Here is a 25,345-nt window from a genome sequence, read left to right on the forward strand (position 1 = left end):
ATACACAACCAGTCCTATACGAGTGTCGCATAAAGTTCCACGACATTCCGGATATTGATTACGACGGCCCCCTTGAGTAACTACTTCCATTTTCAGGCAACAGGAGTGTACTTAGGATCGAATATAGAAAATGGGATTTCTCATTTCAACTATTTTGTTACATTCCCAATTTAGTTTTAAATATAACCCTATTAGTTTCAGTGATTTATCAAATTATAGTCTAACAACCACAAAAATAGTTCATATACCTACACCGATAGTGGATTCATTTAAGTTTCCACAACAGTTACGTTAATTGAATCTATTACACTCTTACGAACTGTTCAAATACCGATAAACTTGCATGAAGCTATTATTGCTTATCGACCTGGATTTATACACATTTACCGCATGCCATATTTTTAGTTTCTCCAGTATTCAGGTTTGATATAGTGCGGGATCCAGACTCCTGAATTATTTTCGTACATTGTGTGGTTAATTTCGGCTTTGCCAGAATTATAAATAATATGTGTGTCAAAAACAAATCACGCACCTAAATATTGTACAAGGATAATAAATATTTTGAGTAGTTCAGTGTTATTGTGTCACGGTTATTCAGGACATTTTAGAGACATTGGTAATTGCTCAGAAGTTCGATTAATAATTTCCTTTAGAACCGCAACATTAACTTGCTTAAATGCTTCCGATAATCATGAAATCTGATTTGTAACCTATTTCCTTATTTGCCAACTTGTTAAGTAGCTAAATTAGTTCTTAATTCTAATCCAAAAACTTGAGCATAACATTTAATTATTACAATAATAGCTCTAAACCACAATACGAAATTGATTGACGTTCTAGTGAAGTGGGTTTGCTGGACCACACAGAAACAAATAAAACACCATTTTCATGAAACTTTCCAACAATCAATCTTCTTCTTGTTCTCAAGAAAGGTTCATGCACCATGTCAGTAAAGTTTAATGCTCACGACATCTGCCACAGTAAAATACTTTTTATTATACTTTCTAACTTATGTATTCTGTTCAGTTCTTTATCGAGTTTAAATAAACGAAGTAACGTACTCTACTAAAGAAAGAAACTAATATTTGACACAACTAAGTATGTGTTAAGAATAGTTTTAAACTCACTGTGTATCACAAAATGATCAACTGAATTTTCTGGATAGCTTGTTTAGCGACGTTGCCACAGCAAAATAGAAACGATCAAGACTCGTGTTTGGTTTCGGTCTTAAGTTATCCTTAGCAGCAAAATTGCATTCTTCAACCACACGTCGTCGTCTAAATCTTAGTCTCAGGATTGATTGGGTGTGAATTATACTGCTCGAACTGGAATCACTGTCCAGGTTTTCGTTGTTCTTAAGTCTAGTGTCACTAGTAGAAGCATTTTTCGTTATGCTTCTGCTAAATATTTTCTTACAAAACTGTCCATGTTTGCATATGAATAGTTTTATGGAAGATTGTTTGGGATTTGGGTTTTTAGTGGATTTCACGTTTGTTCTACTTGACTGTTCAGTGTTATTAACATCATTGTGTGCATTATAGTCTTCACTGTCTGTATCATCTAACTCTTCTTCTTCGTTTTCTTCCGGTAAGTCATCAAAAACGTTGTCTCTGTTTATCTCCGTGTTGCTATTTTTATACAAACCAAGGACACCATGCAATTCTGCAGGTATAACATTGTCCTTGTCATTGTTAACCTTGGTTACTGCTAATTTATCCATATCGATGGCTCTTAGTGGTTTGGTGAATGATGGTCTGTATTCAGCCATTTGAGTCCACCAGGAGTTTAAGCTTTGATTAGGATGGCGACTTCGAGGATCTACTCTATCAAGTGGAAACCGGTTTAACATACCTTCTGGATGTGCCTTAATGTTATTTGTATTCTTATAAATATCACGTGGCTTGTACGATTTACGGATTTCTACATTATCAACTTGTAGGGTGGATTTAGTGACGCTAATTGCATGAGGAGGTTTTGCTAATTTAACTAAACCTCTTGGACTTGGGTTTGGAATTTGTGGACAGCGTTTGGTTTCACCACAGCACACTGATCTACTTTTCTTAGGTAAAGTGGTCACTGTAACACGACGAGTTGTACGAACAGGTTCTATAGGTGGAGGAGTGGGTAAACGCACCACAAAAGGCATGTTTTTATATCGAGACAAACGCTTTTTGAGATCTTTATAAGAAGGATGAGTAACTTTTTTTGACACTGATTCGTCACTTTCGCCAGCTTTACCAGCTGAAAAACTATCATCAGAAAACGTCGCATAGCTCAACATTTCATCTGGGGAAATAGCCTGGAATAATCCTGCTGCATTTAAATCACCATCTAACTCGTGCTCCAAAGATCCTCTCAGAAAACTGGTTAGACTCCAATCTTCTGCTGCTTCTTCTTTAAAAGCCAGCAGATCACTGGTTTTTAGTTTTCTTAACGGAAGGTCGTAAGTGTCTAAATAGCAGGGCCTTAAATGGGACTTAAAGTGCATGTTTTCATTTAAAGGTCCAATGTCAGCTTTATCTAAAATCTGGGCCTTAAGTTTTGGAAAAGGATTTGTATTTGAATTTGACTTCAGGACGTTCATTGTTATAAATAATTTAGTGTTACATTTAAGCAACTTCAATTCAGATAAAATTAGAACAGTGACAAGTTGACAAAATAAGGTTAAAGAATTGTGCTATAAGATGGTCAAAGATGTGTCTTCAAAAAAAGCACTAAAAAATCACTCTAAACTTTCCCCATATAATCGATAAAGTAAGTAAAATTTTACATATTTTTTATATTGTACATTTAAAATCTGGATTTACTCATTAAAGCCTCTGGCAATTTAATCAATTAATATAATTTCTATATCTTTGGAACTTTGGCAAGTTTTCTTGTAGATTCTCGTTACATCTACTCTCTTAATTCGTGAATCTGGCTTAATCACACTGATAGAGCATGGTTTGTACACCTCAATTAAACCTTCACAATAAGTTGGCCAGTGAGTTCGAGTTGTGGAAGCTGCCATAATCTGTGATATCTTATTTCTTTTTGGTTGACTTCTGCAAAAACTCGAATTTGTACCGTATAGACTTTGTTCATATTCTTCATGGATACTGTTTAGCTCCTGGGTTGGTTTTGGTACAGCAACTGTAATAAGATCATTTGTATAAGGAACTAGCATCTTTTTCAACAACTTGTACGTTGGATTAGTGACTTTCTGTTCCGTAGAATAGTCTAACTTAAAAGTTGCTTCATCTACAACACTTTCTTCAGAATCACTATAAAACTGTAAGTCTTCTAGAGGTATTTGAAGTAAACCCTCTGAGCTAAAATCATCCCCTATATCTTCTCCATAGTCGTTGTCTCTTAATTCTCGCAGTTGTAAGCGAGAAAAATCAAAATCGCAAGGTCTTAAAGGTGATTCAAGGTACTTGTGATCATTTATACGACCAACATCTGCTATTTGAGAGATGCGTTTATTACTTTGCGTAAATAAGTCATCAGGGAGTGACTCTTCAGTAGAGCTCGAATCAGCTAAGAAAAGGCCACAGGCGTCATCAAACGATGATGTCACGATCTCTGTACGTCTCGCTTTAAATATTGCTGCTCTCGTTACTTTCCAAGTTGTTGCAGCCAGTCAGTGGCGTGCTATTATTTTATCAGTAAAATGAAACATTTTCGTCGTTTTTAATAAAGAAAATAAAAGACAACAAGTTTTTCAAAGGAATGGAAACTCCTTCTGCTTCTTTCTTCATAAATTGTAAGACGTTACTGACGATTTCACGGCCTTGGCTGTATATGATAACACCTTTCTTTCCAACCTTTTTGAAAGACATTTTGACAAAATAACGTTTTTTATTCATAACACTATGTGAACTTCAACTGCGACCATCAACAATACAACCAAAACACCAGACTAAAACGGAACCTAACCTAACCCCCTAAGTCTCCCTGTCCGCCACTACATTTTTTTAAACTTGGCAACACCGTTTAGAGTGCCGGCTAGTAAAAGCATATAAAAAGGTCCAAATGTCCCTGGCCGCTGCCGCATCTGTTTTAATTGTGTCCAAGTAAAAACCGTACTACGTTGCCAAGTGGCTTTTTGACCGCTTAACAATATATTTTCGGGAATATTTTAATAGGACGCCTCTGATTATATCTAATGCGACGGCAACTGTAGAAGGAGAAAGAAATAGTTTTAAAAACTGCGTCATTGATGATGCGGTGGCCTTTTCTCATCTGATTCGAGCTCTAGCACTGTACAACATAATTTTACGTTTTCTGAGGAATTACATAGTGGATTTATTTTAATTTGTCTGGACTGTCACATATAGGTTGAGATACAAAAAGTTGACAAAAGCAAGCCTCTGGGACTGCCATCTATGTATTTGTACAGGGTGAGCTGAAATGATTTGGTTGATGATGACTATAATGACAATTTTTTAGTTTTTGTTTGGATTTAAATTATACCAGCAAACCAAATACTTCTGAAACTTAAAATAAGCAGAGGTTAACGTCTTGTTGAAAGATTCTCCTGGATGTAAAAGAAAATCCAATGTGCATAATCGTAAAAACTAGTGGAACCTATTACAGTCTTAAAATTGTTTAGTCTACCGAAAATAATATTAAAATTATGTGTTGATATTTCTGCTGTATTGCCTTATTATTAGTTGTAGGATGAAGTTGATTTAGTGTTGTTAAGAGGAATTGTTATCGTAAAGTTGTTGTAGCAATTTTCATAATACAATCTTTCTGGATAAAGCATGAGTGTAGAAAGAGTTAAGCTTACTTTAAAACAGCAAAAGTAATCTTTTACAAAAAAAAATGTTTTTTAATGTTTTGTGTGTGGTTTTGTGAATTATTGCAATTTGTTTATTTATTACAGCTCGAAGTGATAATGAAAGTGAGGTGAGAGGACGCAGCCGTAGCGGGCGTCGCGACGACCCTCGCCGGCACACTTTGAGCACAGGCGCAGACGGTCAATACTTGCCTAATATGTCTGGTCAAGGAGGACCGTTGTCAAGAACTATGGATTTAGAGGTTGGTACAATGTCATATCTAACAAAATCCAGCTTGAAAATATTGAGAAAAGTAAAAGAGGGCTTTTGTCCTACTTGGTCATATAATGATAGTAATAATGCAACAAAATCTTATGTTAATTTCTCAGTTGGAATTATATAAAGCTTTCCGCTTTTTAAACAATACTTACAATAGCTGCAAAAAAAAACAATTATACAAGTGTAATCAAGATCCGGAATTGTCATTAAACCGGCGGATAATATTCTCATCAAAACACCAAATTGCATGACCTCACCAATTATACAGGCTTAAACTATTATTACTAGCATGGTGATTCTCCTTAACTGTGGCGTTGTTGAATTAATTCAGTTTGCAGACGAGCTTTGAATATGTCGGGAGTGTTCCACGTGTTAGTTACAGAACAGAAAAGCCGGATAATAGCGTTGGCGCGATGAAAATATAGACTTCCTTCATAATTTAAGTGGGCTCGAGAGACGATTCCTGTTGCTCAACACAATAAAGGCTTAAAAGAAGTCTTCCTTGTTATAAACGACATTTTTTCGCTCGAAAGTTTGTCATCAGTGTTTCCAGAGTCGCATCAAAACAGAAATATCAATTCAAAAAGTCCCGATAGACATTCAGAAAGAATTGGAAAAAGATGTCAACACAAAGCGTAATTTCCTTGCCAGTCGATTTGGAAATAGGCTCGGCGTTGGCCGGAAACCGTCTCCAAAATAAAGAGATTGACAAAGGCGACAATAAAAATCATTCAAAGCAAGTTAATTTCAATCCCTTGACGAGAGTCGTCTCCTTCACGGATTCTTTGTCATCCATAAATGTGTCTGGTCTTCGTGAAAACTTGAGTACGGACGGGAAAAGAAGATTGATAAAGGTCTCGGAACGATCGTTTGTGTTAAGAAAGAACGACCCTGTTAATTTAAAAATAGTTTTGTCACCTTCAAGATCCACCCCAAATATGGTAAATAAGTTATTCATTCTAAAAACACTAATAATGATAAGTTTGAATGAAACACTTTTTTAGAGTAATGGGCAATTTTGCAGTTGTTTTGTGTTAGCGTTTTGGTCTGGTAAACTTTTATGGTTTGGGTGTTGTTGGCAAACTTTTGTCGATTTTTTGCCAATAAAGTGTCACACAATAAAACATAGTACAAATTGCACTTTTCTGATTTAATGTGAAGGAAAAAGAATCACAGCCAAATTACGCTTAAAAATGACACTTATTATAAGAATATCGAAATTGAGATAACTCCACTGAAAACTAAATTAACTGAGGGTAATTTAAGTCCCAATAGGTCCATTATCTCGTTTGGCCCACTGAGATTTCTCTTTCAGTATAAAATCGTTCTAGGGAAAGCTGGAAATCCAACAGACAAAGAAAAACAAGATTAATACGGATTCGCGAACAATAATTGTTTCGTGCCGGACCAGAAGATTAATTAGTTTGTTAATGATGCCACGAGGTGAAATAAATAGACAGGTGGTCAGTAGGTTTTTTTTATTTTTTTTATTTTCCCACGTTGGAAAAACGGCCTTGTTGATAGTGCTTTTAGCGAACGATTTAATGAAACTGAAATATCCGTAAAACGTAAACGAAGCAGTTTTGCGAATTGCAGTTCTGATGATTTGATTAAGTGTTTAATCGAGTTTGGTCCTTTTCGCTGAAAGTCTATTAAGCACATCAATAATAGGTCATACAGCAGTTTTCACAGTTTTGTGTAAAAAGTACTCGACGAAAACTTTAGCTTTAGCATCATCCAGTAATTGTCTGAGGATATAATTGGAAACACTCATTATTTGGTTCGGTAGCGCGTCATTAATTGCACAGACGATTGAAATATAGCTATTTACATATTAGCAGCGTGAAATGATGTATCTAATTACCAACACTGTAATAGAAAATAAATGTTTTATCTCTATCCGTTTTGGGTGTACGAGATTAATTCAATCAAACAATGCTCAAACCAAATATAGACAGCTTAATAATTTCCTATATGTGATAAGCGAAAAGGATATATCAACAGAATTATTAGTTAAGTTATTTGTTGGTACAAACTAGATTATACTGGTTTGTTATTTTAAGTACATTTTTTAATCACTATTGAATAATGAGTATTTTGATATTGTACAGTAATTTAATTACAAAAGTCATTTTTTATGACTAGAACACTTTAATTTAAAGTGGATAATTTACTCAACTAAGTTTAGACCAGTCTCAATCTGTGTACAAAAACAATTATCTACTTTTAACATCTAATTGGTGGTATTACATACAATATTTTTGAAGCTGAATTTCAGTATGTTACACATTTTTCTTTTTGTTTCAACACTGACTGTAAAATTCAAATAAAGTAATCGAGCAGTTTTCTAATTTTCAGGGCCATTTAAGGGGTTACCCGCCCCCGTCAAACGCCATGCTATTCGACGATGATCCCGGAATAATGTCCGAAGTAGAAACTAGCTCAACAGGCTTTCGAAGAGGTGGAAAGCAAAGAAGTTCTCTGCCAGTCGTACGAACACCAAGTAAAACTTTGGAGAGGCCCTTAGGTAACTGCAAGTATCAGATTATATCTATTACTTAATTACGAATATTTCCTTTTATTTTATGCTTAAAGATTCAATACCGATATCTTTAAGTTGACAGTCAAAAGTATTTTCAAAGTATCACAAAATGTATCTGTTTCTCAACTTAATATTTTCAAATCAGAAATGTGACACCAAAACCAACTCACTAAACTTACAAAAGTATTCCTAAAAACGAACATTAACCACAACAGTGTTGCCAAACTGAAACTTCTCAAATTTAGTAGAGGAATACAAAGTTTAATTTTTTATAACCAAACAAAATCAACAGTAGGAAGATGAAAAAAATTGATAGAGGCATGTTAGAGCATGTGTGACGTAATTTGGTTGTTCAAGTGGTCACGTGACTCATTGTCAAATTATCTGGCAGAACTGTGAAAATACCGTACCTGTGTAAAATATTTCGTGAATGGCGAGTGTCATCTTGACGTTGCCAAGCTTTGGCAAATTACTCTAAATATCTGAATTATTGGGTTTGATGGAATTGTAGAATGTTTTTTTTACAATTTTAGGAATCCGGATGAGCTTCTTGAAATTGTTGATCTGAGATCGATAATACGCTTCCATTAAAACGCTAGTCAAATAATAAAACTTATCATTACACTTCATATTTTGCAATATAAGTACTTCAAACAAACATTTTATCTAAATATTTACTTTTTAATTTTGTTTAGCTAAGGGTACGTAGCGATTAAATTAATTTACTTAAAAGCCACTTAATCGTTAACTATTTTAACCGATAATCAAAATACTAGCATTAAGTGTGATGTCAGAAAAAAGTGAGTTTTGACTTCATGTGCTTAAGTATATAATGGGTTATTCCAATAGATATCAACTAACATCTTAAATATTTATTTACATACTTCCTATTCGGCAATGTTATAGCTAATAAAAAATAAGTACAAATATTATTATAATAATGAGAGATTGTGGGCAAATAGTATTACTTTCTTAATTGCTACAAAAATGTACAAGCTATACCTAAAAAGTAAGTAAATCAGATCTTAAACTTTAAATTACTTACTACTTTAACAATTCCTGTATTTCGCTAAAACTTTTCCCGGTAGTCTCCGGTACAAAAACAATATCAAATATAGCGGCAACAAAACACGAACCACCAAATAACCAAAACGACCCACTTTGACCGATTGTATCATTTAACAAATTAAAAAATTTATTTGTGAGAAAACCGAACACCCAACTGCAAGCAGATATAGCAGACGAAGACACTGCTTTGACATTGTTGGGAAAAAGTTCGGAGCTGATGGTCCAAGGTAATGGTGAAAAGCCCAAATTGAAGAACAACATATAGCTTATAAGAGCAGTTATAGGAAGCCAAGTCAAGTTGTCTGTGTTGATTGTAGTTTTATTATTGAGGTAGAAATAAGTTCCTAATGCAACTAACGACAGTCCGTCACCCATGCAAGATATCAACATGGGCCATTTTCTGCCAGTTTTCTGTATTATTAAAGTGGTGAATAAACTGGACAGAACCATGCAAGCTCCCACAATAGTGGAAGATGTTGAAGAAGGCAAGTTACTACCAGAAGCTGTAAAAATAGGTTCCATATAGGCATTTATAGCATTAATCCCTGACATTTGTTGAAGGGTAATGAGAATTAAAGAGATGATCAAAGCTTTCCTCAAGCAAGCATTTCTAAGAATATCTAGCATTCCACCTTGATGTTCTTCATTGTGAATTATTACTTTTAAGGAGTCTACTTCTTTCTGTGCTGCTTCATCACTGCACCCTCGTAAATATTGTATAACCTTTTCAGCTTTTTCGTATTTTTTTCTTTGGATCAGGTAATGCGGTGTTTCAGGTCCAATCAACAAAAAACAGACAAAAAAAGTTAGTGGGATACAAGCCAACAATATATTGAACGCTTTAGAGCTCATATAAGGCCCCAAAGCGTAAGGAATAAAATTTCCAATGCACCAAAACAAGTTAAGTGTAACTGATATGGAAGCTCTATTTGAATCTTCACTGATCTCCGTTAAGTACATAGGCAAAATGGCATATCCAGCTCCTTCGGAAAATCCATTAATAAATCTCCCCACATAGAAAATATTAATATCACCAGCAAAAGCATAGAGTGAGAATGCTACTACGTGGGGCACAGCCAATCCAAGTAGAGTATATCTTCGACCAATTTTATCCGCTATCAATCCAATTGGAATTGCACCGCAAATAGCACCAAAGTTCATCAGACTGCTTAGCCAAGAATCTTCTGTTGCAGTGATTGGTCGACCGAGAGGATTCACGGTAGTGTCGTTGGAGTATAACTTGGTATACATGGGGGAAGTCCATGTTGCTGTTATGTCACCTGAAGTAGCCAGCAAATCAACTGAAATTGTAATGTTAGGGAATAATTAGTTTAATTTAAAAATGCTGTTAATTCAAAATTGTTATGAAACTTAGTTTTATGTTGTCATGTCACGTGACGACATTTTTTTAAAATGTGTTTTCCATCCGTTTTGTATTATCAATTACCTACATCGAGTAACATTCCATATTACGTTTTCAATAACAATGCAAAACATACTCTTATAATTGTTTTTGAATGAATTTAGATAGATAACGTACGACTGCTATACCGATAATAGCTTGGATTATTACTCAGTAGGTCAACTCAACAAACTTAAATATAGAAAATTCAAAAAAAATTGTGAAGAAATGACCAACCAATAAAATTTTTAAAACTTACCAGTTAATACTATAATTAGCGTACTAAATGGAATATTTAGTACCATTTCACTATTAGCAATCACCAATTGATGCAAAATTAATCAAGTTAACTTTACATAAATCACTGCCGACAGAAGTGTACTAATCTATCGGCAGCCAGTTCTAAAATACTCAAAAGCCTATTCAAATTTATATTATATCGTTAAATATAATTTTACCACTTCAAATGAATGATTTCCAAAATGTGTAACAATAATCTTGGCAATTCTGCTATATTATGGTTTTTTCGGTTCGCAGCACAACAACTTCACTAATAGGAAATTAGACAAAGTTCAAAAAGTTTAAACTAGTTTGGTGTTTTCTTGGGTGCACCCTAATGAAAACGCAGATGTTTTTTTGATTCTTTCATTGGGAACAAGAATCGTCGGGCAGAATTCAATTAAAACTTCTTGCTTTGAAAGCCAATGTTGGCTAATCATTCAAGCAAATTTTCATCAGAGGGGTTTAAAAACTTCAATAAAGAAGTAGTAAAAGCTCAGCTTAAAGTCCAGTTAAGTACATTCGGTTTTTTAAAACCAGAAAAGAATGAGAAAAATTTAAAAGTTTAAGGTGGAAATTACCCTTGATTTAACTTCTGTGGTAAAAAACTCACTTTCTTAATTTAAATACTAGAGTTAAAACTTGAAAAAATAAGTTAGCTAAACCGGTTAATGTGGGGTGTTAGTAGTATAAGATAGAAATAAACGTAACAAATACTATCGAATTTTAAATTTAGATATACTTAGAATGTTTGATATAGCACACACACTTTAAGAAAAACAATAAGCATTAAAAGACAATTGGTAAATATCATTGAATAATCCTAAGAAGTGGAATTTGATAGGTAATTGGAAATTACTTTCTACGTTTTTATACAAATATAATTGAAAATAAATAAATATTTGTCCTTATCTTAAACACACCTTCTTCAATTTAAACTTGCTGCAGTCATGTAAAGATAAGGTACTTTAAATAAATCGGAAGTAAAAAAGTAGCTACTTTACATAAGAGAATTAATTAAACCAAATGAAGGGTGCACGGGAAAAACAAGCTAAGTCAATTTTTAGCCAAATTGAGAAAACAGCTTCACCGGATAGACAATAGCAATGCTATACAGGGTCCAAACTTAGTCAGAAGAAAAACGAGCTACGTCGTCTAATAGAACATATTTTAGGATAGGCGTACACGGGAATGACCTACTTACCTTTCAATCTTTTTAGTAACTAATTAGTTTAATAACTTTTTATCAATAAAAAACAAACAAGTTTTCAACTAATTATTTTTTGACATACATTTTAATTTATGAATTACCTTGTTTGCTACTTAAGTTTGACGAATTTAATATTTATAATATAAATCTGGTGAAAAACAGGCTAAGTCAAGACCTATTTTTGTGTCTTTTTCAACAACAACCTTGTAATTATTATATTAAATAAAAAAGCATGCTGCTTTATATATAAAAAAATATTTATGTTTCTAATGCGTATAGGTGACCAGTTAACAACGATTTTAGAGATAAAACTGCTGTACTCAAAAACTTCAAAATTTGACTTTTTCCCGTGCACCCTTCAAATAGGAATTCAATGTTGTGTTTTTGTGATCTATTTGCTACATACTCAAAGTTGGAAATATGTAATTACCAACAGTTTTCTAGAGAGATCAACTGATCAGTCTTGATGCACGTATGATAAGTCATCTGCATACTACCCCATATCAGTCCATTTCAAACAGTTTTACAGTTATTACTACCACTAAAAGCTTATCTTTAAAACCAGTGACTGTTTAAGAACTTTAGTCTTTAATCCATTTCCAATAGCACATAAATTTATATCAGGTTATTTTATAAGCTCTCAAAGGATTTCCTTTGAAAGTAGCAAAGCGATTTAACGCCAATTTGCTTTCGTTCGTGCTTTAATATTGAAATCTATGGAAACTGTTGTAATGGAGTACAGTTTTGATATTTCTACACTTCCATCTTTATAAAATATATTAACTGAGTTTCATATTATGTTTGTGTGAATAGCTTTTAAGTATATTTTCTTATGGTATATAATTATTATTAATTAAAGATAATACACAATTTTTTATTAATGATAATATTTTAGGGTTGGTTTTTCTTCAATACCGAAACGAAACGAAACGAGCCCTTCTGCCCAACGAAATTACCTCGATAGACACCGTTAAAGCCCTTTTTGTCAGATCGTTTCCAAAACAGCTTACCATGGAATATCTGGACTCACCGAACGTCAAAATTTACATTCACGATTCATCGAAAGACATGTTCTACGAGCTAGAGGATTTAAGGTATTATTCCATTTGATATTCTTGGTGCAGGTTGTGTTTTGTTCTGGTGAATAGCTTTGGGATTATCCTTGGAAACAACTTACTTAATTAAATTTTGGTTTGTCGGCATTAGTATGCTGGTTAGATTTGAATAAATTTGTCAGTGAAATTCCCGGTGCATTATGTAAATGACTCTGACTGAAGAGATTTCCATTCTTCACTAAGCAGAAACTTAAAAAATCTGAATGCATAACAATTTTTATTTCAACTTTCCAATTTTACAGATCACACTTAAGGGAGATCAGGGATCGATCAGTTCTTAGACTGTTTGAATCGGCAGACGTCTCCGGAGGACTGCCAATGGCTGGAATAGGAATCGCAGGCGGTGTGGGCCACTTCGAAGATCCCAGTTATTTTTCAGAACCAGAGTTCGACTCGGAGTATCAGCATCAACACATTCACAAGAGCAAGGTAAGTGTTTTAACTGCTATTTTTCACGACATTGACAAAAGAAAAACGTCTCGAAAAATCGCTTTGAAAGCTCTTGTATAAAGCTTTCAAGTAGACTGATGTTGCTCGGGAACAATAAAGTTTGCAAATTGCTGACGAGGAGTTTTAGAAGTTTATCGTGCTGGGAATTTGAAGGGCTTATAAAGGATAATGCATCCGTCTAAGACACTTTGTGTGGTTATCGGAAAATGGTGCAAATTGAGTTTGTTTAGACGATCACATTCTGATATTTGAAACTATTGCTAAGCCAGAGTTTCAGTTAGTTGATCATTATAACTGAACGTTAGAATTGAAAGGGTAACGAAAATGCGAGAAACAGTCAAAACTTGAATATTGCGAAGTGTTTGCAATTCATGATAAAGCCAACAAAACAATTATAAGGAATGCTTCAGAATTGTTCAAATATTTAGAGCGCGTTTAAGGTAAAGTTTACTCGGGATTTGTTTTCGTAAATTCACTCATTCAATTCATCTGTTCTTATTGGTCTTAAGAGCTTACTTGTTTACTGAAATCATTTAGTCTAAAATTTACCATACTATTTTCGTAAAATTGTATGGAGCTGCAAAGATTACTTTTAATTTGAAGCTGAAATAGATCTCTTTCTCAACCAAGGCAAGATTTATATTGGAAAAGACAATTGATAAATAGCTGCGTTTCTTTAGATTTATTATTAATTAAAAACTCCAATACACTGGAGAGAAATTTAAAGCAAACCGACCTTTGCTGATATAATCAATTTCGAAACCTTTTTGTCGATATAAAAGCTGGAAATCGAAACACAGTAAACAACTTCTTTTAATCATGGTCTTTATTGCAAAATAAAATGCTTAATAAAAAAACATAAAATAATATCAATACTTGGTTGAATGTTAAAGATCTGGAACTGTGGACCTAACAGACTTATTTATATCATTGTTATAACCTAGATTAAATTAGTTAATACAAAACATAAATATCAATGGCAATAACGTCGATGCTTAAACTATTGTACAAAAAATTATATACAGAAATTACTTTAGATCATCAGCTTAACTAAAAAACGCGACATTGCGGTACCGCTTGAGTATAAAAAGCACCTGAGAACAATTTTTTAGGTACTGTCCTCCAACCAAACACTAAAGCTTTATCAAAAGGTTCCGGATCGCAACCAGAGCACACGTTCATCACTGCTTTGACTTCAGCTTCAGCAGGTTCTCGTTCATCGCTCTCTTTCTGTTTCTTCAAAATCGGTTGGTTCTCACCTATTCCTGCTAATCCGAATAAAAGACTGGATTGGTATGCTGAAGTTCCTGCTGGCGGCCCCTCTATCCCGTCATCGTAGATGGTTCCACCAGCCACAAAAAGTTCTCGCTTTTTATGTTTAGCTTCTCTTTTCTTCACAATTTTTTGACCAAAATTGGAATCTACATCCTCTGTTTCAGTGTTGTGTCTTTTGAATAGTGAGTGTCCTCCATAAGAGTTGATAAACTGCACGTTTGCTGGATTGCTCAACTGTCCAGGTCCGTAACCACTATTGTATGAAGTGGACTGAGTTTCAAAATTGCCAGCACCTTGCGGTAACAAAACTTGCTGAGGTGGCAAAAACTGCTGTTGATTTTGTTGAGATCCTTTCGTCAACTGCTGAGTTACCAGCCCACCAATGAGCTGGCCATTGGCGTATCCGACACTATATTCTTGCCCTTGAATAATCTGCGGTTGTTGGCCAGTGGCAAAGTTGATCCTTGTTCCTCTGTTCAGTTGTCCTCCAGTAAGAAGAGGATGACTAGGCTGAGGACGTGGTGAAGTTGTGGTGGGAGCTGGTGTGGTAATCATGTTGCCGTTGTGGTCGTATTGGTGGGCATGGTGGTGTTTGTGGTCCTTATGGGCTTTGCCAGCTGTTAAAGCCACGTTGTAGAGTTGTACCATTGTGATTTCTCCCAGCATTCCTCCAGACCCTAAAATTGACAGTTTGCCTGCTATTTATTATTAAGCACGGTTAATAATATCAATACCTTTAGGAGCATCATAACCTTCCTGGAATCCACCTCCCAATTGACTTTGTGATTGACCTGTAATGGCTATACCTCCATGAGGAATCATATGGCCTACCAGCTGAAATTCACATTGATCAACGTTATTATCAAAAATATTACAATAAAGTGAAACTTACTCTATTGTGGAATCCTCTACCAACTCGTTCAGAGTTCACCCAAATTTGCCATTCTCCAGTTTTGCCATTCCAACTTTGACAAGTGTGATACCATCTATTTAGCCTTAGTGGGTAATTTAATCGATAGAAAGTTTGTCCATCAATAGTTAAAGTGAAGTAACTGGATCTTTCCGTGTTTGTGATGGCAGAATATATGGCTTTTGGTTGTCCGTCAACTAAAATGTTGAGTTATTACATTAATATATTGCAAAAAATGCACCCCGAACATATTGTCTCAATAAAAAGCTTTACAAACAGCGATTACCTTAAATTATGCAAAGACGTGATCAAAACCTATTTTTCTTCAAGTTTAAATATATTGATTGATTTTGTCTGTAATCGCAATCTTTTACATTAAAGCGTTGTAACGCTTAGAAGCTTAACAATGTAATTGAAGGATCTTGGAGGCGTAATGGCATAATAAAATTTGCTAATCTCTATCAGCTTCAGAATTGTAAGTTTATTTGTAATTTTCAAATTTTTCAACAAATAAGGCTGGGTTTATAGAAAATGCCATAATGAATAATCATTTTAGTAAGTTTGAACACGAATTGAATTAATAAATTATAAATTTTACCTTTCAGCTTATTTTTTACATAATCTAACATGAGATATAACCATTTTTTACAAAAAAAATAAATCGTGTCAGAACAATACTGCACACCCTGTCGATGAGTGTCACATATCATTCAATTAGGAATTAAAAAAATTGAATTGTAAGCTTCAAGTTTCAGAATCGGATTTAAAAATTGAATTGTATAGTATTTGGAACGCAAACCTACGGATTATAATTTACAGCATGTTAAAAACTCGAAAAAAGCTCGGTCTTTTAATTTGACATTGTTTTAAAAGCGATAATTTTCTATAGTGAAGTGATTGACATAAATTCGGTTGATCTGATATTGCTTTAAAGCTTTCTGTTCAAAAGCTGTAGAATGAATTTTGCTAAGTAATCTTTCACTGAACTAAATGTCCACATCATTGTATGTAGGTACGTTTAAAATCGTGGTTGAAATAATATATCGCTTTAGTTTCATAACATTAATCATAATTGTTCTTTCCTTTCTAAATGTAAATCCTATTTCGAGGGGTAACAAATCATTTTTTTTTAATCGATACATTGTGAGTCGATTGTGTATCTGCAAGATTTATTGTAAATGATTTACCTCAATAAATCTTACAATCACTATCTAGCTAGATGAAATCTTGATATCATTTTGCAATAATCGTAATTTAACAGAATAGAGAAAACATCAACCCATATGAAAAATCGATAACACAGTTTAAAATGTTGTTTTCTGGAAACTAGAAACACATAACAAAACTTTTAAAGTTACTTGGATGGGAAGAAATGATTAGTTTACTAAATGAGGTCACGCGTTTCATTAATTTGAAAGGCCAAATGTTATTAAAATTGCTCTCTATTCTGCTTGCCATGTAATTAAAATTGTGCCTGTTCTTAACATTAAAAGGACTGCTGCTCTTATAGAATTTTTGCAGGAAATGTTGGACGTCTTAGACACCGAAATTAAAATTCAACACTAATTGTAGTAATGGAGTTTACGTGTAAAAAGATACTTTTCATGTACTTTGTTACGGTTCAAAAAAGAATGTTCGGTGAATGAAAGTCGTTTACATCGTAATATCTTAACAACAGGTGGTGATTAAGATATTTGAATAATATGGTCTATTGAAGCAATTTCACTTTCGTTCTTTGATATCACATAAATTACTGTAAATTGTATGGTTTGGCAAGTTTTAAACAGTTATTGCTTCATACTTCTGCGTAACTTTAAACGTGTTAACGTCATGCTGATACAATGGAGATTGAAATATTCTCCAACCTTATGAAGAGAAGATTTATTTTAAATAAATTTATTTCATGTTATGTACGAGTTTGTACTTGACCGAAAATAGTCTCCAGAGCCAGGCAAATCCCATTACATGTTTAGATATCGCGGCATGGTTTAAATGCAAAATTAAGCTTCCTTATAACATCACGTTCTACAAAGTTTTAGTTGGAATTACCCATAAAATGCTGAATTGGGCGTTTCTGAAAACGTTTTGCTACTGTCTAGAGAGTATTTTGAAATCGTGTAAATACCCATATTCTTGCAAAGGTGTGCTACATTGTATGTAACTGCAAAATTGTGCAATTGTTTAAATATTTTAGGAAATATTGAGCAGTATATTAATCTTGATGGTTATAAACTAAGTGGGATCCGAAACTAAATTTTCTCATATTTTTTATGATATGAACATCTAACTAGTTTTATGTGAACTTTTGCATTAACTTCCCCATTAATAGCTCAAAAAATGAAATAATGAATGAATCCCAAGTAAATCTTATCACGTCAAAGCCACTTTAACTCTGAAAGAGTCTACGTCGCAATCTGGCTATTTTATCTTAATATCTCCTTTTGTTTTATAAAGCACCATGAAAGCTGCACTAATGAAAGTTAGTTTAAATTATGACGAACTACAAGATAACAAATCAGTTGAAGCAACCACACCTAGAAAATGTTTCATAAAATTGTAGTTTTTTTGATACAATCTTTGACCATTAACGAGATCCATCATAAATACTATAATCTAAAATAAAATCGTACTAAATCATACTAAAATCATAACTTACCAGCATAGGAAAATATCGGATGATCATTCGAGTGATTGTGGAATTTGGCCCAATAACATAAAGTAAACTGCTTTAGATCCGGCAAATCTGTTTTATATTGAATATACTGGAAATACAGATCTTGGCTAAATCCAACTTTATACAAAGAACACTGGTCATCGCTCTCTGGTTCAGGTTCCTCTGGGTGATATCTACAAAAAGAAATTATTATTCAAACGACCTTGTTTAAGATTAATGGTAAAAGTTTAAGTGTAAAGTCTAATTACTAGATTTTTTTAACTGTTAATGACACTATAACGGTAGAGAAAACAAATCTATTTCAAGGATACGTGAGTTGTAATAAGAGGCTGATTACTTTACTGAAATTTATTTTGTTAGGCATTATGACTTAATTAAAGTGGTTCTTACCCTCCTAAGAGTCCAAATCCTCCTCCACCGTACGATGACTTAATGGGTGCTCGAAAATAATCGGCATGTACCAAAGGTTGCCAAGAATCAGGGTCGTGAATATCGGCATTCACTGTTGCACTAACGAAGCAAAGCACTTGCAGAAGACTTGAAACCTTCATACTGTTAATTAGTCTCTCGGCAAATCATTGACATCTGAAAAAGGTTGCAAAATTAGTTTCTTTTGTAATACACACAAATCTAATCATATGGCTCTTGTGTTTCTGACCAGAAATGTATTAGTCCAATCCTTAAAAAATAGCATAGTCATTAATAACCACCTTTTGGCAACATTGAACTGTCAATTATTAAATCTAGATAGCTCTAAGGCTAGGAATTTTAGCAATAATAATAGATTTCATAATAATTTTGTCAGGTTCGAACACGGATTTACTAATTGATTGGAACAGAACTGATTCTAAAACTAGATTTCTCTCAAATTAATTGTACCAGATTGACATTAACATTCTTCGAGATCTTAATTTTACTTTTAAGTTATAATTTACTTTTCCAATTACTAGTGCAAATTAATTCACCGAGTTTACTTCTGCTTTTAAAAAACTGAAATGTTCTTTCTTTGAAATTATGTAGGATTTCCTGAATAAATCTTGTTATAGATTAAACTACAACTTGTGATCTTACTGCTAATTTGTATTTGAAAGTGTCACACCTTCAAACATTCCTTTGAGAAAAACGTTTTTTTTTTTCAAATGCAGAATGCAACACATGCAAATGATTTTCACGAATTAATAGTCAATACTTGTCGGTATTTGCATCTACCTATATGCTTATTTGTGCAATTACAAATTCTGCTATACACATTGCCTCAACATTAATTGAGCACTATCACGGATGTGCCTGATATGTTTGAAAATTGGCCTAGAAAGTGTTTTTGGACGAAAACCATATGGTAAGCAGGTCTTTTTAATACGTGATGATGGGCGATTTCAACACATTTTCATCAGGTTAAAATGGTAACTGTTGAGAAAGTGTTAAAAAGTTCTACTTATTCTGTTTTTTACTATTGTGTGAATAAATAAAACCAAAATTTAAACTAAGTTATAAAAGCAAACAAATCAGTGATCCAGTACTTGTCATGGTGCTTTTCTAAATCAAAATTCAGCAAAGGTGTAAGTGCATTACTTATAAGGTAATCCAATTAGTAATGAACATAAAGTCGAGAAGCACCTTCTGTGAGAATTTCAAAAAGCAATATTATTAAATTAGATATTTAAATCCCGTAGCTAAGTTTAAAGTAGTTTTAATAGGAAATGTGTTTGTTAGAAATTCGGCTCGCTGAAACTTTAATTTCCCGAAGTTTCGGAAAGCAGCAAAGGAAATTATTTACCGCATAGTTGTCGGAAAATCGCAATTACGTCGCAAGTGGGAGGTTTACAAGGTTTTTCTAATTTAATGAAACTTTAGGCATGTAAAAGGTGAAATTTTCGGGTGTTATCGTCCACTATTTTTCAACGCTTTTGCAGGTAATTTAGTGCGTAGGAATTACATAATAATCACTGACCAGGTAAAGGAAACCAGCAAATCTCAGTTTATAAAACCATTACCGCTAATGATAGACCATAACGACAATCTACAAGTCAAAAGTGATGTTTATAGGACTATAGCAAGGTCGAGACTAATCGATCTTCACACACCGATTAACAGATGTTCACCTACTAACAGACTGTAAAAAAAAACATAAATTGGTATTTAATTAGTTAATGGCACTCTTGCATAGTGTGTAGAAAAATCTTCTTCCGGCTTTGCCAAAAAAGAATGCTCAATTAAAAAGTTATGCTTCATAATTATGCGACAACTTTGTGAAATCTACCAGGAAGTAATACATTTTACAATTGAATTCTATAGGAGAAACAAAATGGCAGAGTTAAGTAACAAAGTTTAGAATTTCTGAAATAAGTTGTGTGTGTTTTTAATAATGTAGCTACTTTAGAAAATGTAATATTATCATGTAGTGTAGGAGGTGTTCCCATGTCATTACAGGTTTATTAGCAAAAAAACGATTTAATATTTTATAGTTTTTTGCTAATAAACTAATTAGACATTAATTAAAAACTAGTAAGTAAATAATTAATTTTGCTACATGTGAATCACCAACAGTTACATATGGTCGTTTCTTTATCTGAAAACTAATAATAAATTTTGTTTCGTAACTTAAAAATGTAATATCTAAATATCTGCGCTTGTGGTAATGTTAACTTCTGACCCAAATCATCGTTAAGTTGTACTAATTTTTAACATTTTTAGTTTCTTAAAAAATGCGTTCTTAATTGTTAGCATGTTATTTACATTATTCGAGATTACTTTCAAGAAGGAATGCTTATTCAAAATGAAATTTTTTAAATTTAAAGTGATGATTTAAACTAGAAGGATTTGGTTTCAAATATATCTTTTTCCCTTATTTAAAGGAAGATCACAAGTAGTTTAGGTTTTTAAAGGCAAGTTGCCATATAATTGTAAACACTTTAAAAATGTGCGTTCTCACAATCAACACTTAAAAAATGGCATGTTGTTTTTTATATGGGAATTTAAAGTACCTTTAATAACCAAAGATAACCTTGATGTTTTATAAATTAATTGATTTAGAGGTTAAAACAGAATAACATTTTTGTTTGGCTTTTTAGTTTCCACTAAACGCATAGTTTTGCAGTTTTTAAGTCGGTTGTTATAAAATTTGAACTGATTTTTACACAGTGATAATTCGTATCAGATTTATTTTTGATCCTCATTTTCTATTTTATAGATGCAAAACATTACAGACAAAATCAAAAATTATTTCAAAAGTTCTTATTTAACAAAGTAGAATGATACATAAGCTACATAATGTTTTATTAATTCAATTTCAAAGAAGTGTTTGTAAACTTTCTAGTACCTGAAAATATTTCTGATCTCTATAGTAATAAAATAATAACTATTTGTGTTTATCATCTAAAAAATCTATCATTACCTCTTTAATTAAGTTTGGTTAGTTTGAAACTATACAATTTTGATGGCTAATAGTACAGAGAATTCAAAAAGTTTAAAAAGCACTTGGGAGAAAACTCAAAACATGTGAATCAAGTGATTAGAAAAACATTTTTACATGCTAAACTGCATATTAGATTACTTTTATTTAGTTTTGTCTTTCAATCTTTAGGATCTTTTCGAATCAACTACAATTTTGTTGCGTCAATTACTCAAAGTGCACTTAAACCTTTTACATAATCTGACAACAAATTTCTCGGTCCACAACCAAGTAACTAAATTACTTCCTTTTCCTTACAAATAATTATTTAACAGTGACACACTTACGTCACAAATATAAGTACCAAAATATGTGAAATAGGGCACTAAATCGATGCGTATAGAACTTCACGCACAGGAAGTACCGAGTATTCAAAGGACCAGCCGTCAAGGAACTGACCGCACTTTGGTTTCACTTGAGAACTGTCGGTCAATCGGTTGTGTGTCTTGGGAAGTTCCATCTTACAGAGGGGATTTCACTTTCCCTAACTCTTGATTTATGTTTTAATCTGAATGCAATTCGTATATGGAACTTGCGTGTGCCGGTGTTATGGCAATGCGCTTGCTGCGTATATTGTTACTTATTGGAAATAAGTTTTTTATAGACAATGAGATGCAACGGGTTATATCATCAATGCACAGTGTGTTTTTTAATTAAATTACCGTTTAGGATCTGGGAATAAACCGTTGATGCATATCTGCAATGAGGAACTCATTTACTTTTACAAGTAAACGTAATTTGCATATCTTTATTGCATAATACTAAAATGTATGCAAAAATAATTCATGGAAGCTAGCCAACAATAATCTTACTTCAATATGGTAGTAAAAATGGTTTAGTTTACGTTTGTTAATCTTTTTAAAATTAAAAACAAATCCAGTTAGTTATAATACTAATCTAGCGTGATTTATTGATGAATCCCTGATCGAAATATGTGAAGTATCATGATTACCTTGTATTTAGACGGGAGATGTAATTTCACTGTCCTTGTCGGCTATTTACAGTAATTATAATTAGTTGCATTTAACTGCAATTATTGCACTCCGATTATTAATAAACATGTTTAATAAGCTGAATCGCAAATATGTATGTTTGTTTGTATTGAATGAATAATTTAAATTCCGAAATCTGTTTGATTTTGATACATGTAAATACTAATGTACTTGTTATCGACAAAGTTTTGGTTTAAGAAACATGAAACCTAATAAAACATGCATTTAGTTTTAAATGTGCACATTTATTAGATCATATTGGTTTATACTGTTGTAGTTTTGTAATGTTTATGTTATAAGTAAAAATGGATAGTTACTAAACTATCCCCCTCTTGTGATCGGATTATTAACTCTCCTGTATCTAATTATATCTCTGATTAATTGGGTTGTAGTACGTATTACTCGCTTCCTTGGAGCAACCAAAGTATAGAATTAGGCACAACAGAACGATCACTACACTACTTATAAAAATTAGGAATACCAGAAGCTGATCACTATTGTAGTCGGTTTCACTCACAAAAATTGCGTTTGACAATGTTGACCAAATTGATCTGAGATCTGAGGTTCTAACTGTTTTGGATGCTTGATTCGGAAATATAAGAAAATAACAGTGATTGACAAAAAGAATTCCCAAGTTGTAGTCAACCAATGAAAACCGATATTTCTCTGATTTTTAGTTGGAGATCAATTAGAGAGCAATATTTTGTTACCTCTGTATCATATTTTATCACACAGTACTGACAGAAAACCTAGTTTTTTGAAATATGAACCAACCAACTCTAAATTAATTCGTGCTTGTTTGCGGTAATGCTTTCGTGTGCTTGTTTTAATTAAAACACTATAGTAATTAATCAAAGTCGCTACAGTTTGGGCAACAAACTAGACTTGACGACTTTGTATATTTTTCTCTAGTTGATGTATTTACAAAGTGAACTACATGGAAAGTTTGGTATAAACTAAAATTGACCGGAAACTGAGTAGAATTGAATAATAGTGATAAATTCACAAGTGAACAAAGCAGTTTCGCAAAAAAAGTCTGCATTTGTTACGTAAATGGATATCTCATGTCAAACACGTAATCTCGACCATTTCGTACATGACGTGGTCTCAATTCCTATAGTTTCGGTTTTCTGTATGGCAAACCAACCACTTTGTCATCGGCAACCGGATTCTTTCACTTTGATACTAACTTACATAGCGAAATAGATTGTGTTCAAGCGATTAATTAAGTATCCGCTTTTATTTCATAGGCTTGTAGTCAATCACATGTATTTTGACGAGTAATTAATCTTTTTAACGATACAAAAAACTACAGTTTCTATTCTTTATTGCCTGCAATTTCTGCAGCAGTAAAAATGTAATGATTGACATTCCAAAAAACGTTTGGATGACTACTTATCTATTTATTTATAGAACCGAGGCAGTTTAATAATAATTATTCTTCTAATATTTATACAATTCAATATTGTTTTTGAATCTGTGTGAGTTTTTCTCTGATCAATATTTTCCAACTGTTTTCAGGGTTTGTTACCAATATGCATACTATCAGAGACTTTATTAGCTTACCTTGATCGAACACTATAATAAGTTGTTGATTATTTCGGCTTTATATGAAGATTAGATTAAACTCACTCTAAACTTAAGTGATCTCCCAAACGACCTAAACCACCATAAAAAGTTCGAAATCCGAACTCGAGTAAATTTAGACAAAAGTTCTAATTTCGGTTTGTAAAATGAAAAATCCGGAGATTTTCAACGAAACTCAATTGAAAAAGTTTACGATGATTTATTGGTTTCATTTCTATCTGTTGCTCAGAGAGAGGTATAACTTTATTAGGCTACCCTCTTTCGTTAGAAAATATTTGTTTCTTGTAAATATGAACGTCAAACTTTGTTTTATTTCTAACTTTCAGTCTTTAATAAAAAGTTACTAAAAACGAATTATATTTTTTTATAACTTTTGATTTTTACGACTGAATGGTTATCTAAAAGCTAATCTAGTTCGTTTTCATTAAATTGGAAGGGAATTAATTGGTAATAAACCAATCAAAAGATTAATCAAATTATCAAGCTACAAGATTCATCACATTCTCTGCACCTTTTTAAACATTTTCAAAAATCTTTTGGCATCAACTGAAAGTGTTTTAGGAAACTCTGTATATCTAGACAGTAACATTCATTTTTTGTTTTTGCCTACAGCCTTCCTACAAGGTTACTGCAACATTAATAAACGGAGGCGGATTTCATTTTTTTTACTTGTAATGACTATTATTATAAACTTAAGTAATCTCCGTAACGTTCGTCAATCCGGTAATTGCACCACAGCATTCCAGTCATTTAGTAACGAATGTTTTTCCCACTTAAAGTTATTTTTTAGTTACTACGGCTAATTCATTTTTCGGCAAAGTCTTGACATCAATGAATTGTTGCGAAAACTTATATTACCACAAAAACAGCACTGACGTAACCCGCAAGGGGTTTCATTAACACTGTTTTTTTGGCTTTGCTTTCTCCAGCACAAAAGTCTGCAAAGTTATTGATCCGGATGAGTGAGAAAGTGAGATCGTATTTTTTGACTGAGATATTTTAGTAACATTTTAAAAAATATGTAGTTAAGTATCATTTAAACGTTTTTGTCTTTTAAACTGACGTATATAAATACCAATCTCCAACCTAAATATTAACCATTATTTCTAACTTACTATCAATTGATCTGATCTTTATTATTCTCAAAGTCACTAAAACGTGCCATGACTATCAATTTATACTTAAACAGCATGCCAAGCGTATAGATCTCCCAAAACAGCAATGAAATTAAAATTATTTCCCTCTGACCTCTGCAATTACCTTAAATCTAGTTAGGGTACTATTATTGTTATTAACTATAAATTATGTAGATTATTAGGCTATTGCAATAACCTTTCTCGACGTCTAC

General features: G+C 32.9%; 4 protein-coding genes across 20 annotated transcripts in view; 1 reads left to right on the forward strand and 3 right to left on the reverse strand.

Moving 5' to 3' along the window:
* The window catches only part of LOC145727656 (coiled-coil domain-containing protein CG32809), a 69,390-nt gene that overhangs the window by 18,953 nt on the left and 25,092 nt on the right, over positions 1-25,345 (forward strand). For 10 of the 17 annotated variants that reach the window (XM_081977412.1, XM_081977421.1, XM_081977420.1 and 7 more), the window contains 4 exons: positions 4,871-5,025; positions 7,386-7,575; positions 12,439-12,637; positions 12,901-13,087. In XM_081977412.1, coding sequence (XP_081833538.1) covers positions 4,871-5,025; positions 7,386-7,575; positions 12,439-12,637; positions 12,901-13,087 — 731 coding nt within the window. Of the gene's footprint in view, positions 1-596; positions 617-4,870; positions 5,026-5,371; positions 5,984-7,385; positions 7,576-12,438; positions 12,638-12,900; positions 13,088-25,345 lie in introns of those variants that run through there. The other 7 variants (XM_081977427.1, XM_081977415.1, XM_081977416.1 and 4 more) reach the window with 7 other exon arrangements.
* On the reverse strand, positions 974-2,609 carry LOC145727662 (uncharacterized). The gene has a single exon (XM_081977441.1). The coding sequence runs from the start codon at positions 2,582-2,584 to the stop codon at positions 1,145-1,147; it is 1,440 nt and encodes a 479-aa protein (XP_081833567.1). The 5' UTR covers positions 2,585-2,609; the 3' UTR covers positions 974-1,144.
* Positions 8,442-10,454, reverse strand: LOC145727663 (trehalose transporter 1-like protein). The gene is made up of 2 exons (XM_081977442.1): positions 10,314-10,454; positions 8,442-9,953 (listed from the first exon to the last, which is right to left on the reverse strand). Exons 1-2 carry the CDS (start codon positions 10,357-10,359, stop codon positions 8,629-8,631), a joined length of 1,371 nt encoding a protein of 456 aa, XP_081833568.1. The 5' UTR covers positions 10,360-10,454; the 3' UTR covers positions 8,442-8,628.
* Positions 13,917-21,864, reverse strand: LOC145727661 (uncharacterized). Its single transcript, XM_081977440.1, has 6 exons — positions 21,706-21,864; positions 18,358-18,552; positions 17,950-18,140; positions 15,276-15,490; positions 15,118-15,217; positions 13,917-15,060 (listed from the first exon to the last, which is right to left on the reverse strand). The coding sequence occupies exons 2-6, from the start codon at positions 18,516-18,518 to the stop codon at positions 14,159-14,161; spliced, it is 1,569 nt and encodes a 522-aa protein (XP_081833566.1). The 5' UTR covers positions 18,519-18,552; positions 21,706-21,864; the 3' UTR covers positions 13,917-14,158.

Source organism: Ips typographus, linkage group LG4 (genome assembly GCF_016097725.1).
Source record: "Ips typographus isolate SLU linkage group LG4, UJ_Ityp_2.0, whole genome shotgun sequence".
Classification (NCBI taxonomy): Eukaryota; Metazoa; Arthropoda; class Insecta; order Coleoptera; family Curculionidae; genus Ips; species Ips typographus.

Bases quoted from the DNA above. Each gene is read 5' to 3' on its own strand.
- LOC145727662 (XM_081977441.1), bottom strand. From the start codon at position 2,584: ATGAACGTCCTGAAGTCAAATTCAAATACAAATCCTTTTCCAAAACTT.
- LOC145727663 (XM_081977442.1), bottom strand. From the start codon at position 10,359: ATGGTACTAAATATTCCATTTAGTACGCTAATTATAGTATTAACTG. The intron at 9,954-10,313 runs GTAAGTTTTAAA...TTACAATTTCAG, and splicing joins GCTAATTATAGTATTAACTG to TTGATTTGCTGGCTACTTCA.
- LOC145727661 (XM_081977440.1), bottom strand. From the start codon at position 18,518: ATGAAGGTTTCAAGTCTTCTGCAAGTGCTTTGCTTCGTTAGTGCAACA. The intron at 15,491-17,949 runs GTAAGTTATGAT...TCAACATTTTAG, and splicing joins TCCGATATTTTCCTATGCTG to TTGACGGACAACCAAAAGCC. The intron at 15,061-15,117 runs GTATTGATATTA...TGTCAATTTTAG, and splicing joins AGGTTATGATGCTCCTAAAG to GGTCTGGAGGAATGCTGGGA.